The following is a 17940-nucleotide window of genomic DNA, read 5'->3' as shown; positions in this document are numbered from 1 at the left end:
CCTGATTGCTCCTCACAGCTGCCCCGAGGCCTACAAGGGCTACCTGTCAGTATCATGCACACCCAGACACCCATCAAGTGTTTTATCCCACATCCTGAAGTCACCCGAAACCACGATACCCTGGAGCACTGCCTTCCCACGAGCTCTGCCCTCCCCGCTCGTTCCCTGGAAGGTGTAAGCTCAGTCACAGAAGAAAAACTGGTCAAGGAAACACCTGATTTCTATTCCAACAGCTAGTATTTCCAGGTCTTGTGATCTTATGTAAATACCATTTCTCTACACTTGTTTGCTCATAATGTATTTCATCAAATAGAACATACCAGAAATTAGAGAATTCCCTTTTTATATTCCAAATGCTGTCAGTTATGACATACCATCAAAAAGTAGGACACATGCTACTTCCAGACCTGTAAGGAGGTTTTGAAAAGGTCCTAGAACTGCTGAGATCCGGTAGAGTGAGGCAGCAGAGGCGGCGGCGGAGACAGAAACAGCGTGCACCGGGTGGACACACGGTCGTGCAGGCCTGAGAAACAGTCCTGGGAGCGCAGGGACCAGGGCTGGCCCTGTCCCAGGTGGCAGTGGGGACCACAGGCACGGGAAGTGTTTGAGGGGCCCAAGGCGGGACCCCCACAAGTGAAGGGTGGCAGGAGCAAGCGCCCCACCTCATCATTGCCCCCAAACGGGGAGGGAGACTTGGGAGCTCAAGGTCTTACTTCTCAGGAGTCAATGGGTGAAGATTCCGGGCACAGAGGGACAGGAGGAATCCCAAAAGCAGTCAGTGCAGTTTATTCACCAGTAAAGGATGAAGTCAGCCCCATACCGGAGGGAAAAGAAGCCCCAAGTCAACAGCCTGAGCCCCGACCCAGGGAAGCCATGGAGTCACTCCGTCCAGGGGAGAGCACAGCCTGAGCACAGGGGTGCAGGAAGAGCTCAATCTAGCAGAGGGAGTGGGGGCCAGGGGGTCACCCCCAGAAATGAATAATGAGGAAGCAACAGGAAGTCCATGTTAGTGTAGACAGACCAGAACCACTCAAACTGGCCTCCATTACAAGCAAGAAACTGGTCCTGAGACAGAGGGGCTTAGGGACAGAGGCAGGAGCATGGCAGCAGCAAGCGCCGAGGTGGTGGTCAGGCAACGCATGCCTAGCAGACCAGGGGCTTTCACAGAGCACCCTGAAAACACCCGCCCTGGCCCTGGGAATGGCAGCGCCTCACGCAATTTCAAGGCTATGTTTACTTTAACGAGATCACGAAATTTATGTTCAAGCACCCACCTATTGTTTTAGCTTAATTTTTTATTACGGAAAATTTCAAACACGAAGTAGAAAATGATGGGTAGGTGGAGGCTCACCTCTCACCTTCTTTTCTCTCTCTCCCCCTTCTGCCCCTACCCCATCATCCCTCTTCGGCCACTATCAGTTTATTCTCTAGAGGTCTGTTTTTGCTTATTCATTTTCTCTTTCAGATTCCACATACAAGCAGAATAACGTTTTTATTTATCTTTCTCTTATTTCACCCAGCATTATACCCTCTAGGTCTGTCCATGGTGCTACAAATAGCCAAGATTTTACTCTTCACAGCTGAGTAGACTGCTAATAGATATAGTGCATACGTACATACACACACACACACTCACACCTTTATTAATCTGTTCGTGGACACTTGAGTTACTTCTGTAGTTTGGGTGCTGTAAATAATGCACCTCTGTATTTACTGCAGCATTCATCTTTTCAGGTTAGTGTTTGTTTTCTTTGGGCAAATACCCAACAACAGAATTACGGGATCAGATGGTGTTTCTATTTTCAATCTGAAGAACCATGATACTGGTCTCCAGGGTGGCTGCACCAGTTTGCATGCCCACCAACAGCGCTGAGGTTTCCGGTTTCTTGGCATCCTTGCCAGCGCTTATTGTCTGTCTTCTCGATCCTAGCTACTCTGACTGAGGGAAGGCATTCTCTCTGTGGCTCTGGTTTGCATTTCTGTGACGGTCGGTGAGGAGCACCTTGCCATGGGTCTTGGGAAAAAGGTCAATTCAGGTCCTCTGCCCATTTTTTAACTGGATTTTTTGGTGCTGAGTTGTGTAAGTTCTTACTAGATTTTGGATAATAACGCCTTATCAGATAGGCCATTTACAAGTATCTTCTCTCCTTCAGCGGGTTGTCTTTCCCATTTGTTGATGGCTTCCTTCACTGTGATAAAGCTTTTTATTTGGGTGTAGCACTAACAGTATTCTTTGTTTTCCTTGCCCGAGGAGACATACCTAGAAAAATGTTTCTGTTGCTGATATGAAAAAAATTACTTTTTGTCTTCTAGGAGTTTATGGTTTCAGGTCTCACATTTAGGTCTTCAATCCATTTTTCAGTTTATTTTTGTGTCTGCTGAAAGAAACCAAGTGGTCCAGTTTTCCCAACACCATTTGCTGAAGAGACGGTCTTTCCCCATCATATATTCTTGCCCCTTGTCAGAGCCAGACGTGTGGTTGTGGTTTATTGCTGGGTTCTCCGTTCCGTTCCGCTGATCTGCGGGTCTAGTCTTATGCCAGTGCCGTGCTGTTTCGTTACGGGTTTGTAGCGTGCCTTGAAAACTGGGGTGTGACACCTCCAGGTTTGTTCTTTCTCAACATTGTTTTGGTTATTTGAACCAACACAAACTTTATTTTTTATTTGAACTTTTGTGGTTCCATACAAATTTTAGCATTATTTGTTCTAGTTCTGAGATGTGCACTATTCTTATTTTCACGGGGATCACATCAAATCTGCAGACCGCTTTGGGCAGTGTGGACATTTTAAGAGTACGGGCTCCTCCAATCCATGAGTATCTTCCCACTGGTCTGTGTCATCTTCAATTTCTTGAAGATGAACACTGTTTACAGTGTTCAGAGTATAGGTCTTTCACCTCCTTTGTTAAATTGATTCCTTTTTTATTCTTTTTGGTGCAACTGTAAATAAACAATTTCTCTTTCTGCTGCCCAACACACAGCTTTAAATAAACATTTGTGCCATTCTTGGGGGCACGTGGGTGGCTCAGTCAGCTAAACATCCAATTTTGGCTCCAGACATGATCTCGTGCTTCGTGGGTTCGAGCCCCACATCGGGCTCTGTGCTGACAGCTCAGAGCCTGGAGCCTGCTTCATATTCCTCTGTCTCCCTCTCTCTCTGCCCCTTCCCCAGCTTATGCTCGCTCTCAAAAATAATAAATTTTTTTAAAAAGTCTTGCCATTCTTGTTTCATTATAATTTTTAATCGAAGAAACTTACGTAAAGTACCATCAATAACACCTGCAGAACACCCGAAGGGCACAGGAAGCCACTCTTGTGCAGCCCAGGAAGAGGCCGGGCCCACCCCTCCCAGCAGCAGTTAACAGGGTCTTCCGAACACAAGGGGTGGCAGAGAGGCCTTGTGTTTCTGCTGTTACTTAAAATTTCTCTAGCTCATTAAACATTAATCCTAGGCTTACTGTGATCTCAGGAACACGCACCCTTCAACATTCCACTTACCTGCATTTTACTTGAAATTATCCACCTGCCATCTAGCCTTCATTTACTCAAAAATGAGTAGTTATAAGTTGGCCCAGGTGAACCGGCGAGGCAACATGTTTCTTCACCCAGAGTTTGCAGATTTCTTACATTTTGCCCTATGAATTTTATAAAAGCTAATTGAAAAACTTTTCCAGGGGCACCTGAGTGGCTCAGCGAGTTAAGCGTCTGACTCTTGATTTCAGCTCAGGTCACAATCTCACAATTCGTGGGATCAAGCCCCATATCAGGTTCTGTGCTGACAGTGTGGAGTCTGCTTGGGAAGTTCTCTCTCCCTCTCTCTCTCTGCCCCTCCCCTGCATGCACGATAAACTTTTAGAAAATATAAATAAAAATTTGTCCAAGTAGTTTGGTACATATTTTTCCTCAATTTGGATTCAAAACACTCTCAATAAAGCTCTGCAGAATTCACCTAGCATTAAGNGGGCTGCAGCGCAGCATCTGAAGGAGTTCAGGAACAGCTCCTGAAACAGGGCAGACACAACTGTGGCCCAAGTGCACCATACACCAGGTCAGAAACGGCAATGGGGCTTCTCTAAGGAAAAAGAGATAAACAGCAGGGAATTCGCTTGTGTGCAAAAAGTTCAGGAACATGGAAAACTTTCATTCCCTCTGTAGCTTCCTTTTTAACCCTCCTTGAATGAAACTCAAATTCCCTCCGCAAAATGCAACTCTAACCAATGTATTTAAGCCAGCCATGAGCTTACTTAACAAAACCCCTGTGTGGGAGCAGGTAAGACAGCGGTGATCCCCAAACACTCAAGAGTCGGGTTCTCTTTCGACTCATGCAGCAGGACCGCTGGGCTTGAACACAAGTTTACTAAAACATCACATGAAAGCGAAGTCACGCAACTAGCTAATCGAACAAAGCGCCATCACCCGTTAGCTCACAGGAGGGCTCGGGGCGGCTCCAGAGCGACACCCGCGGCGGCCTCCCAGCATCGGCCCTCGGCCCCCAGTCCGCACTGTGCCACATCTCTCTCCAGCCTCTCACGGCTGCACCTCGAGTGCTCGGCTCACAGCCCGGATCCTAACAACCTGCACCTGGACTTTTCCTCACTTCCCAGCACAGCCATGCGCCCCCAGTCCTCACCCCCTTCACCAGCAGCCACGACCAGGGAGCCCCTCCTTCACCAATCACATCCTGACTCCGGCAGGCAGCCTAAGCCACACCTCTGGAAGGAGAGAGACCACCTTTCGATTCTTCAGCCGTTAGCCCTTTCTTCTTCCCACTTCTAAGTACTTTCACACGCACAAATGTTATTCCCATACATCTGTACGTGTGCACACAGCAGAAAAATACCGTATTACACAGGACCAGGGAAACGCTTTAAAGTGTTAAATCCCTCTAGATTAACAGATTTAGGAATCTTAAATATAACCCCCAAAATATACAAATCTCTCCAAAGCAGTCAAGTGTAAACATCCGGAAAACCGGGTGATGAGCAGATGCCACACCCCAATCAAGGAACAGTGGGAACAGAACCGAAGCAGCCTCTGCCTGTGCAGCACCCTGTCCAGGGGCACAAGTACCTTTCTGGACACGCCTGCACACGCTCCTTCCCCCCGCAGCCTCCGAAAACCAACTCCCTCACACTTACCAAACTGCGATACTGGCCCTGGAACAGTTTTGAAGTCCGACTGTGCGAAGGCTGGGCTCCCAGGGAGTCAAAAGACTTTATCCGATGAGATGAGGGCCGGGCACACACGGAGTCACTTCCCAGGCCGATGTCTGCAAAGGTCGTGCACAGAGAAGAACGAGCTGAGACGCTGCAAACCACACACTCTGGCAGCACAGCGGACTCTAAACTGGGGCAGCCCCCGGGGGACGTCCGGCCAAGGCAACAGAGCAGCCCATTTACGCAGGAGGGCGGCCCGCCCACCACGCAGACGTCGTGCACGCGCTCCAGAATGGAACGCTCCAGAACAGGACTCAAGAGAACGACTCAGCCGCCCCTCCCTCAGAGATTCTTCACAGCTCTTCAAGGTTTTGTGGCTGTTTTCAATGCCCTCCCTTCCCGTGGAAGAAACAAGCCTCTCGAAGTCAGAGCAGTGGCCGGGACTCGGCCCCGGCACACCGTCCCTGCCCACCCACTCCCCCAGGAAGGAGCTTCAAATCGGGCCACAGGCAGCAGGAATCATTTTACAACAAAAGACTCTTCCTTTAAACCAAGAGAAAAATCCCCTGACACTTTTAGCTGGAAGCCTCACTGCGGAGCACTCTGGCTGGAGGCCTCGCAGCGGAGGACCCCCTCAGCAGGCAGGCGGCCACACCTTCCTTCAAGGTGGCTGGATGGAACAGGTTCTAAGGGGCTTAGTGCTCTCCCAGAATCTCTTCAGGAGCAGAGACTTAGGCCAACCAACAAGTAAATGTTAGCAACCCACTTCTTAGAAGTGAGTTGACTAAAAAGACAAATGAGGCCATGAAGAAGTTTTCCAGGGAAATCACGAGACCAAGATCCGCGCACCTAGCAATTTCCTAAAGCACTATATATGTGGGGAGCCACCTGTGAAAATATCCTTAAACATGATCTCCAGTTCCCATTTTTCTGGCAGATTTGTTGGGGCTGGCTTACGTAGGGTCTTATAGAAATTTCTGTTAACTGCAGGTCTGAAGTTCCCACAGGAAGGCCCGGATTTCCACCTGCTGTTGAGGCACGCAGGCTGGGGGGTCTAGTTCTCCGAGAGCCGAGCAGGCTGTGCGCGTGGAGAGCGGTTGCCTCCCTGGGCTCCCCGCCCGGCTCCACGGACGCTGGTGTCTGGAAACGCAGTGCCACAAGAGCCGTAACAGCCCAGTCTTGAATCCCCACCCAAGCACCTGCAAAGGCCCCTGCAACTCTCAGGTCCTGCTTCAGGCTGTGGGGAATTGCCAGCGTTTTCCACCACAGGTGGGCGTAGGCCTTAGGACTCAAGCACAAAACCAGCTCCTCAAGGGCATTTCACAGAGATTCCCGCCGCCAGTGGCTGCGCGCTGTCCCCTCACCCCCGCCCGCTGTCGCCCGACTCCACCTTTCAAGGGAACATTTAGTGCAATGAAGGAGTCTCAGGACATCTCTTACTTCCCGTCATCTGTCCTTCTTCTGTCCAGTTAAAAAACAAGTTATTTATCAACACATCTGGAGAACACAAGGGTCTTCTAGTGGGAGACATGAAAGGAAAATAGTAACAGACTCTTCTCACTCATTTAAAAGTGAATCTAAAAGGGGGTCTAAAAAGACGGTCATTTCCGGCACACGGGCCTCAGGAACGAAATTTAAACTCTAGCCCAAACAAGAGCACAAACTCTTTCCAGCTGAGAAACCACGTCCACGCTGAAGAGCGCTGCTGATTTCCTAACTTCCAAACAGGTTTCCGGAAAGGACATCTTACTCCGGGAGTAAGGAGCACCACTGCTGCATGAGGAGGAGGGAGAAGCGACGGTAACGTGCCTGGGAGCGATGGACCGAGGCCACGTTCTGTGACGAGGAGCACATGCCCGAGGGCGCGGATCACAGGCGGCCCCAGCGCCTCCCCAACTTGCACCTGGTCCTCAAGTACAGCAAGAGCGGCACACAGGGGCAAAGGCCGAGCGGCCCTCCTGCCCCCTAACAGCTGCCGGAGAAGGGTGCCCCGAAGCCGCGGGGTCGCAGTAAAGCACCATGTGTGCGTGTCATCTCTACCTGCCATTCTTGTCCCGTCTGCCACGGAGACGTCCGTCAGCCCTCACACACTCCCGTGGGGCCCGGAGACACAGATGGTTACTACGGGCCGCTGGCAGACAGGCCCCACGTGGCAAGGAGACACACCGTGCCGCTCAGCGTCGGTTTCTTCCCTTCAATTCCGGGGACCTGTTCCACATGTTTGCATCTCTGTATCCCCCACCATTACATAATCTTCTAGCCTGCGTGTTCGCAGTCACGCCAGCTCTTTTACAACGTGGGACCAGAGAAGGCAGCATCGCTGCCTAACAACCTTTACAAAGTGCCACAACTTCTGTTTGCAGAACATCAAGTGGTAGGAGATTCTAACTATGCCCATCTTTGTATCCCCTTCCCTTCTCTGGACTCGTCGCTCTCCCTCCTCCTGGATTTAGATCCTCACCGACATTCCCACACTTACTCACAGAAGGTCCTATCTTATCAACTGAGCGAATTCCCCAGATACTCCATCTCACAGCCCTAGGAGGTTTTCAACTTCCAACCACGCAGACAGGCTGGGAAAACGCAGCCACATCAAAAGCCCTGCCCGGGGATGGGGGGGGTTGGGGGGCAGGGACAGGTGCTCCGGGAAGTGCCTCCCGTGCCCCCACCAACCCCGTGCAGGCAGGGGCGGCGGCACCCAGCCAGCCATCCCAGCACGCACGTTCTAGGAGTGGGCACCCGCGTCCCTGAGCCCCGAGCACCGCTGAGCTGGGACTACAGCCCACGGTGCTCTGACCCTGTCCCGCCCCACCCACCCCCACCTGAAGGGCCAGGAAGACCCAGACAAGAGCCCCTCACAAACACACTTGAGGGTTCTTATCAAAAGACCTCAAGGTCTAACTTTCTCCCATAAGCCTGAAACTAAAAATGCGTAGAAGTAAATGGAAAAATTAAAATGACTTTAAGACAAAAGAGCCACTAAGTCCTTTTAGACCCACGCAGCTCTCGGAAGACAGAACTTCTCTGTGCTCGGGGCAGGCAGGGCCTCCCTCCAAGAAACCTGCACAGAAGCTATCCTGGCCCCCCTGTACCTGGGAGCCCGGAAGAGCAGCACACGGTGTCCTCAGCTCCACTCACCCCTGCACTAAGGGCGGGCCCAGGCTCACAACACGGCAGGACCCACACCCCAGGCCCCCTCACAGCCCGCAGAAAGCCTGGCCCAGGCAGGGGTTTACTTTAGGGCCATCTCACTGGCTGCTTCCTCATCATGGTTACACCTGACATACTGTCACCGCATCTGCTCCCTAGATGTGAGCTTTCATCAGAAGACACTTAAAACAGAGCTTCTAGCTCCCAGACAGCCCAGGAGTCTGGGCACACGAAACGCCTTGCTCCTCTGCGAAGGCTGCAGGCAGCAAGCTCTCTGCCCGCAGAGAGGAAAACACCTGCTCTCCACCAGAAGCCCTAAGACCAAGACTGATCTAATAAGAAAAAAAAAATCACAGCAAAAATTATTAAACCAAAAATGTAACATGATAGATTTTTTTTTTAGTTCTAGAATGCGCATTTCTGCCTTGCAAACCAAAAAGAAAAGCACGTGTTTTTGTCCCTTGGTCTTCCCACCCCCTCAAGTTCAATAAAAAGTTCTTACCTGCTGTTACTTTGTTTAGAGTCACTAAGGAACTGAGGACCTTGTTAAAATTCTGCCCCTGATACAAATCATTTGCATCAAACGTCTGAAAGGAAAAATTAAACAAGTTAGTAGGGTCTTCTAGGTCGGCTGCAGGACAAACAAGTTCTCGCGGCAGTGGGAGGGCCACAGCTGAGTGCGTCCTCAAGACGCAGCCCGGCCTACAGGGGGCAGGGGCAGCTGGAGCTCCCGGGGCAGGCACGCTCCGACGCGCGCGGGGCAGGAGACCGGCGTCCTCACGGCCAGCTCCCCACCTGGCCCGACCCCCTCGGCAACACGGGGTAGAGGCCCCATCAGCTACTGGGCTGGCTTCTAGATCCCGTCCCTGCCCCAAGTCCACTCCACAGCCAACCACAGCGAGAGAAACACACGCGGACAGCAAGAGGGAGGGAAGACAGAAGTGGATTCTGGAAGAGGGACAGACAGGTAGCTCCGGGGACACCTCCGCTCTCCAGGCACCGCAGAGGCCTGACCGCGACGGTCTAGTCCGCATCTCCTCCAAACAGACCCGGCACACGGCAGAGCCGCTCCCAGCACGCAGGCGCGCACACAGAAGCCGGAAGAGCGCACCTGCGTGCCCACATACCGGACAGCTGGTCTGCAAGTGTGCGCACAGGCACACACAGATCGCACTCCCAGACGCTGCACACAACCTCTGATGGTCAGGTAACCGCCACACATGACTGTAATACTCAAACCACCGACCACTGTGCCAGAAACATGAAAATGTTTCTTTCAGGATGTCAATAACTAAGATGTATTTAGAGACCCAAATGTAAACCGTGTTAACAGCCTTAAGGCCTCGCGCTAGGGCCAAAGTGACCAGACGTCACCGGCCATTCCAGGAAGGAGGACCAGGGGGAGGGCCTGGCCACCTCTTCCCTCCACCCTCCTCTCTTCCACCTCACACATCCTGCCAGGAACCCCTCTCCTTCCTGCCTCCCGGCCCCCCCCAGCCCCTAACTCCTCACAGGACTCCTGGCCACACTTCCACACCAGACTAGGTCAGGCGCCCTGAGCTGGCTCTCCCAGGGCACTCACCTCAGGGACAACTTCATGTCCCACGTGTGTAGCCGCCCTACGGTGGAAAACCTACAAAACCAGAGTTTACAACACCCAACATCTAGCAAGACAGCCGGCACACAGCAAAAACTCCGATGTCTGCTGAATGGATAAGCGTACCAGCCAATCCACCCATCCACCCTGTGGTACTAAATGTCGCTATGAGGGACGTTCACACAAAGAGTGGCTCAGAGAAGCCTTTCCAAATCTAATTGCTGCCTTCCTCAAAATTCCTCAGTTAATGGTCTTCTGCCTTTAATTTCTGAAAGGAGTAAAAATCATGAGGTAGGCTTACTGAAACATAAGCAAAGAAACAAAACAAAAACAAACAAAAACCCAAGAACTTCAAGAAAGGAGGCCACCAAATCATGGTATCAAGGGAGGAGCCAAACACACAGCTCGCTTTTCTAAAAGCTGAAAGAAAGTGAACAGAGCCTAACGCCCACGTGTGACCGCATCTAAGCATCCTGGATGGTCACTGGCACCATTTCTCCCTCAGCTGACGTACAAAATAAATCGATTTCACACCAGACCCTTCCTGTGAAAAGCACCCCTTACAACAGAGGTCTTTAGAATCCGCTTATACAACACCAAATAGAATTCATTTGTGAGATTTCAGAAATTCCAAATCAAATGAGCAATATCTAGGCAGACACATCTACCTTTTTTTTAATGTTAGTTGCCTTTTTTTTTTAAGAAAATCAAAAGCATCAACCTCAACAGGCCTAATAAGCTTATGTGTTGAACATCAACGTTCCTTTGTAAAAATGAAGGAGTAGCAAATCTGCAGGTCTCTAATTTTCCTTAGAGAAAGGAAAATTAAGTATGTAATACTCTATGAGAAGAATTCAACATAAAAAGGTCTACTAACCTTCATTGTGGTAAGGCAGCGAGTCACAAAACCCAGAAAAACAGGATGTTGAAAGCTGAAGTTTCCTGTTATTCCAGAACTATCTATCTTTCTTATTTGGATACCAGGAAGCGCCTGGTTGGCTGAACTTACCCACCAATGGGCTTCCATGTGACATCACAACTTAAGTGGATTCACAGATGTGCTGCATTTCTTCACAGGAAACTACACAATGACAGGAGACAAACGCTTGCCGCTGTGAACACCACACATTCTGAATCCATGAAATGTTCTGACTAAAGTCCATCTCTAAAAAAAGACTATTTCCTGAGTTAAGAAACTATTCAATAACAAAAAAAAAACTTACAGAGGGGAGTTTGTACTTATGGGAACAAGAGCAAAGTCTCATTAAAGCTTCTGTGGAAGTCTCTCAGCACAAGTCAGCCCACATGCAGGAAAGGGCCAGGCTCCCCCCCCCCCCCCCCCCCCCNCGTCCAGAGGCACTGAGTGCATAAGGACACCAGCCCCACCTCAGGGCCTACCCATGTCGCTCAAAGAGCAGCAGCCGCGCCTGGCCGGGGTCAGGAGCGGGAGGAAGGAAGCCAACACCGGGGTCCATTTTTCCTCAGGTTGCAGTGGAAGCAGAAGTTCTCAGGAGAGGCCGTTCTCCAGGGATTTAGAAAACATACTCAGCCAAACCCCAGGCCAATTAAATTAGCATCTCTGAGGAACACTGACCCAGAACGTTAACACTCTCCATGTGGTGCCGTGCCATGCTACGAGGGGGACACGGAAGGTGTGACTCCTCTCCCCAGCAGGCGCCCTGCCCCTCAGGGACCATGACCATACTCACAATGAGGAGGAACACTCCATATCCCAGAGACCTTGCACAAGCAGATCACCAAACACTCACCCTCATTTTCACATTTAAGTGAATTAAATGTATAGCAGAATCCAATATTCTTGAAGTAAAATAGTCCTGTTTCCCCCCAAAAATACTAAATTTGGTGATACTTAATATTTTACCAAAAACCAATACCATAGTGACAGGAAGCCAACATGAACGCCAGAGAGAGAGGACAGAGGTGAGTGGTGCGTTCCAAGCGACAGCACAGAAGCACTGTCCGCAGAGCCGGTGCCCTCAGCAAGGACAGCCACCCTTCCCCTCGCAGAGGCTGCCCCCACAACGTATGGAAGCCCTCCCCGGCCTCTGCTTTCCCATCCCTAAAACGGGAAGGAAAAACATACGGATGATGACACAAAGCAGCAAGTGCAAATGTCTCACATGTTGGAGAGGCGACAGATTTCAAAACCTGAGTCTTGCTCACCAAGCTTAAGGTTTCCTGGAACACTGACCCATCAATAACTACATTCTACCAAAGAAAACGGTTTTCTAAAACACAGCTACCAAGAAAAAAAGCTTCCTCGATGCCTGGGGGTGCCCAGGAGCAGAGGCCTCACAGACCATCGGAGAAGGGGGTGCAGGCGCCCACACCACGCACCCTGGGGCACCACCCTCCACCTCTCTGCACCGGCAAGGACCCTACTCCATCACACTGCCCAGGTACCCGCCCAGAATTCCCACCCTTGAAGATGCTGCTTCTGACAGCCTAGCCTGCCCTCCTGCTCACCTGTTCACCTTGACAGCATGGACACTGCGGCACCCCGAGGCTCACGGGGGAAACACACCGGCACACAAGAGGAAGGACGGCCCCCCAGCCCGCACGGGGGTCTGCTCAGGGCGCTGGCACACCTGCTGCCCTGTGCTCCCTCTCGCTGTCCCAGACGGCCAGCACCATGTGGGAACGCTGCCGGAGAACGGCCATTCCCTTTGCGGTCTGCCCTACACTGAACTATCTGATGCCTTTTCGCAGTCAACTCTCAGGGGAAACCACGGTCAACTTCACCTGAGCCCGTTCTTAACGCAGTGGGCAACAATCACAGAATCCAAGCGGCACAGGTGGCAGAGCGGGGGAGGGGTGTGGGCAGCTGCTGTTAGCGGGGCTCACACAGAGAGACAGATGGCCTCGGCAGCGGGGGAGTGCCGCCCGATACGGCCACCACAGCACCCCTGCCAAGGGCCTGCCTAGGGAAGGAGGCCTCCTTGCAACAGGAAGGAAAGGATATTAAATCAAGACACTCGGTCCGGGAGTCCCGCCTCCCCACCCAGAAGGGGCTTCTGGGAACCTGCCGACACAGCATGCAGCCGGGAGAGCCGTCCTCTCCAGCCTGGACTCGGGCACACGGCGGGGGCAGCCGCAGCCCCGCTACACACAGCTCTCGTCTACACCTCGGGTCCCATCTCGGGATGGGCAAGGAAGCGGGGCTCCCTTAGGCTGCAGCCCCCGTAAGGAGCTCAGACGGCACCACACGTCTACCAACAACCACCACATCAAGGAAGAAAGCTGTGGCTTTCTCCACCACAAAAAGCATTAAATAATTAAACTATTCCATTAGATAAAGGCAATTAAGATAGTTAATTACCTCCTCCTTTAGTAAGGAAAAATACCAAATACCAAAAAGATGGTAGCCCGGGATATAACATTCTCAATTTGGTCAAAGCGGGGCACTGCTGGGATCCTCCTAGAAGTATCAGCATAAACACTATCCCCCAGCCCCCGAAGCAGGCAGCACAGGACAGCACGGCCGGACGGCCATGGGGACCAGCAGCGCCGGCGGGGCAGAGCCGGGCCCTCGGCTGCTCTGGGGGACCCGGCCCCACCCCCACTGGAGGGCCCACACGGGGTTAAATTCAGCTACATCAATGAAAGGGCATCGCTAAGTCAGGGGACACCAAAAGCTACCAGTGAAGACTCCAGGCTTCTTCTCAACCTCGGCCAGCCCCGGGTGTCCCTGAACACAGAACAACCCGCAGAGAACCCTGAGAGAAAGGAAAGGCTGGGCCGAAGACCGGACAGAGCGCGAGCACGTGGTGGGAGCCGCAGTGTCCATAGGACACACGGGACCACAAGGCACGCCGGTCGCTTTGCACGAACAGGAGCTGGATGAGAAGCAGTCAGTCTGGGCGACGTGCCCCAGGCCGACTGGGCCCTGCAGCCCCGCAGCTAACCTGGAGGAAGGGCATGGAGGGCCCCCGTGGAGGGTCCCTGCACGGCCTGGGTGCCATCTTCCCCACCTAGGATGGAGGGAAACACCACTGGCCTGCCCGCAAGAGCCCCCAACACAGGGCCCCACCTACAGGAGGACCGTCAGCTGGGAGGGGGCCACGTTAGGGCTGGAGGGGGAGAGCAAGGGAAGGAGCTGCGAGGCCGCAGAGGGACCACCCCTCTGCACAGGAGCCGCACACCAGCCCCAGGCTCCCGGTGGACAACAGGGACGAGGAAAAGGGGGAGCGCCTGGCCCACCATCGGGCGAGGGAAGCACACAGCCTCCGAAGGGCGGGGGCCGCCGACACCCCGCTCCACCAGCGCCCGCCCCACGCGGTCCGGAAGGGCTCCCGGAAGGAGGGACAACTGGCGCTCACAGGTGTGGAGCTCTGCAGCTGGAGGCCGACAGCAGAGGGAGGGGGTGCGCCACAGGTGTCAGGAGGCCACCATCTGGCCCGAGAGGCCGGCCGCCCACCCGGCAGACCCGCTCCTCCGAGCACCCGCCCCACCCCGCTACCACTAACCCCAGAAATACGCCCGTGACGTCACCAGCAGGGCTAACACATACCCCCCGAGACGGGGCGATCGGGCCAGATTCGCCCTCCCTGCCCCTTTGCTAGTCCTCTAAGCATATTCCAGTGTGACTCCCAGGGTCACACACACCAGATTCAGGGAGGCTCGCCTCTACAGAGAGATGAGGCTGTGTCACACAAGTCAAGCAAATGCCACCAGCGTCCACCTGGCAGGGCAGTGCCAGGAAAGTGACCCCCGCCCCCTGTGTACACATGCGAGGGCTCCCGAAGACACAGACCTGTACCCAACAGGGGAGGGTGTGTCAGGCGGGGCCTCAGTGGTTCTGAGGAAAGCCTTAGCCAACAGAATACTGCTGTGAAGTAAACCGGTTTCAAAGGCACGAGTTAAGAGCAAATGCTGACCAGATCTAGAACTGTCCCATTTGTCACACGATTTTCCGACTCCTTGGTCTAACTCAGCCCCGCCAAGCCTTCCCCTGGGCCGCGGGAGCACACGGACGCGCCCCAGCCCTGAGCAGAGGCTGGCGGAGCCTGTGAGGGTGGCCGCCCCTCTGAAGGGGACAGGCGAGGCCCAGCCCAAAGCTCTGCACTAGCCGGGGCCCTGGCATCAACAGCCCTCGGGGCACAGCAACATCCTCTCCGCAGCTAACACTCAGCCAGGAGGATAAACCTCTGGGCTTCGGAGTCTGGAGCCATGGGGGCTGGAGAGTGACAGCCGCTGGCAGGAACCGGCAATACGCCCACACGCCACATTTCCCACAATAGAAGGGATTCTTGAAGGGGAGAGAGTACATCTTCAAGAAACAAAGACGTTAAGGGGCGCCTGGGTGGCTTAGTCGGTTGAGCGCCGACTTTTGCTTAGGTCATGATCTCGCGGTTCATGGGTTCGAGCCCCGCGTCGGGCTCTGTGCTGACTGCCAGCTCAGAGCCTGGAGCCTGTTTCAGAGTCTGTGTCTCCCTCTCTCTCTGACCCTTCCTTGCTCACGCAAGGTCTCTCTCTCTCTCCTAGAAATAAATAAAAATATTAAAAAAAAAAAAAGACACAAAGACGTTAAGGGAAACAGGTCATTGAGAGTCAGGCCAAGTTAACACTAAAGGGTCAAAGTTAAAACCTCTTCGCTGGATGAAACAGCATTCTCAGCTATCCAAAATAGGAAAAACTGCTCCACCAAAGTACTTCTCACTCCAGAACAAACAAGGTTTGCCCTTCCCTCCCCAACTCCGTGCACAGGCATCGCGTAACTGCTCAGGAGTGATGCTTCACGGGAGCCCCCGGGGAAGAAAGACACCCAATGTCTGCAGGCCAGCCCTGCAAGAACCTGTGCTTTCTCACGCACCCCTGAGCGGCCCGCCACCCGACGCCAGGTGCCCTAGGAGCCAGAAGGCAGGTGGGGCCAGCGGCGCGACCAGAGGGCTTCACCACCTTGAGCCTCCGGCCGCCTGGACTGCTGCTCTGGGTCTACATCAGCAGCCACTCGGGCTCAGATCCTGTGTGTCAGCAGTCCCTAGCAGCTCCACTGGAGGAACACAGCTCAGGTCGCTCAGAGAGGAGGCCTGGATGCATCCCCAGGGCACAGCCTGAACCAGGTGGCCCCCCACCACAGTCAGGTGCTCCTCAAGTCCTCCCAGCAGTGAGGACGCCCCCGAGGGGGTGACGCGGGCACTGGACGGGAAGGCCAGCACAGTGCCTGCGACTCGGGACCACAGACCTGCACGCCACGCCGTCCCAAAGGAGGCACCTGTGCAGCCCACTCAAGGGAAGGGGCCCCAGCCCCACCTTTAGGGCAAAGGAGTGCCCAAAAACGTGAGGGCAGCACCTGAAAACCTGACCGCATGCGCCACCCCCCTCTTCAAATCGGGTGACCACACCTCTAACCTGGATGGCGGTCACTGCCGTTCTGCAGAGTGCGGACACGCCTCGAGGCAGGGTGGGACAGGTTCCCAAAAACGTGACCAGAGGACACCCAATGCAGTAAGGCCCGGAAGGCTCTCCCGCCCCATGACGGGGCCTTGCTTCGCCCCGCTTCCAGTGTCACTGGGAGTCCTGGGGATCAGAACGACCTCCAAACAACAAAACAGAGAAGCAAACCACAGCACCGAGTAGATAGTGTCGTACATCATGTAACCAAGACCCCGTCACTCAAGTCTTTCGACTGTAAGTGAAACCCAAACCGGCTTAAACAAAGCAGCGCTAGTTTGGGTAACGAGTCAACAAAGTCGGAGTTGCAGCGCAGAAATCGGAACCTCTGGGCCGTCTTTTCGTCTACTGTCCCCAGCACGGGCTTCTGTTTCAGGAACGTTCTTCCCGCTGAGGCAATGCAGCTAACAAGCCTGCCATCCCAGCAGCGAACGCTGGCCCCATCACGGGTCACAACCCCACAGCCAGAGAAGCAGCACAGCCCTGGGAGCCAAGGTGACACGCACGCCCTCCCGGCACCTTGTGCGTGACTCGCAGTGTGGAGGGCAGGGACCCCGTGCAGCACCAGGGCTATGCAGAATCTGAGAAACAGGGTGGTGGTGATCTGCGAGCTGCCCTCTGCACCCTCCCTGAGGCTCGACCACCACCGCAGATCTGCCTGATCACAGACCACCGACCGCAGCCGCCGGGGCGCACGCAGGCTGAGGTGACGCCCTGGCTGAGGACACCCTGGGTGCGTGCGACAAGAAAATCGCAGAGACCGTGAAGACCTTCCTGCCATCTCAGGGCTAACGGAGAGACACCCGCGAGGGAAGGCCGGTCCAGCATGTTCAATTCCTGTAACTTTAATACTCCAAATGCAAGGAGCCAGGTCGGCTCCTCAGGAGTCCATGAGGAAGCTATTTCTGATGCAAGAAACTTACTTTTGGCACAGTTCTGGAGTGTGGTTCACAAAGTTTAAAAATATAATTTTGTCCTATCACACTGTCAAAAAAAATTGGATTTTGTGGCAAGATGAGTGGAAAGGAATCTTGAAGTCCTGCTATTTCAGTTTACTGCAAATGGTCCACACTGACGCGGACACGGGAGGGACAGGACCCAGCAGCGATTTCGCCCCTGGGGCTTCTGCAGGCTGTGTGCCTCGTCCCGCCTGCTCCTCCTCCACGGATAAGAGGAGCTGGCGATGGAGTCTATCAATCCCGACAGCCACCCAGTGTGCCCCCACCGAACTTTCCACTTTACAATGAGAATTAAAGCGCATTCAACACTGCGGACCTGACTGTGTCAACACCCACACGCGAATGAGGACAGGGACCACCCAGACCACCCGTATCAAAAGAAACCCCAGCCCCATGTTTAGGTGGCCTCCAGGAAGGGCCAGGGGGCAGAGGGAGCGACAAAATCCTGAGACGTGGGGAAGACAGGCAGCCTTCACCTCCTTCACCTCTGCCAACAGAGAGCAGCAGAGAGGCCGAAGCCCCACCAGGCAGGGAGGGGTCCAGCATCCACGGAGGCCCCCGGGCACTGGGCTCAAGCCTTCACGCCAACCTTACTGAGGAAGGAAAAACCCCGGCTCCCAGGACGACGGTGTGACGATGGTCCAGGAGGACAGGACGGGGAGCGGC

At 53.7% G+C, this 17940-nt stretch overlaps 1 protein-coding gene across 2 annotated transcripts in view; it reads right to left on the bottom strand.

The window, feature by feature from the left end:
* Positions 1 to 10797, bottom strand: part of ARHGEF7 (Rho guanine nucleotide exchange factor 7) — a 74598-nt gene extending 63801 nt beyond the window's left edge. The window contains exons 1-3 of one of the 2 annotated variants that reach the window (XM_077753913.1): positions 10779 to 10797; positions 8807 to 8891; positions 5137 to 5267 (exon numbers count right to left, since the gene is read on the bottom strand). In XM_077753913.1, coding sequence (XP_077610039.1) covers positions 5137 to 5267; positions 8807 to 8891; positions 10779 to 10784 — 222 coding nt within the window. In that variant the 5' untranslated portion in view covers positions 10785 to 10797. The remainder of the gene's footprint in view (positions 1 to 5136; positions 5268 to 8806; positions 8892 to 10778) is intronic. The other variant, XM_077753914.1, reaches the window with a different exon arrangement.
* Between the last annotated feature and the right edge of the window lie 7143 nt (positions 10798 to 17940).

This window comes from Crocuta crocuta, unplaced genomic scaffold (genome assembly GCF_008692635.1).
Source record: "Crocuta crocuta isolate KB4526 unplaced genomic scaffold, BGI_CrCroc_1.0 scaffold31, whole genome shotgun sequence".
Taxonomy (NCBI): Eukaryota; Metazoa; Chordata; class Mammalia; order Carnivora; family Hyaenidae; genus Crocuta; species Crocuta crocuta.
Note: the sequence above shows the minus strand (reverse complement) of the source record. Positions and strands in the feature narration are given on the sequence as shown.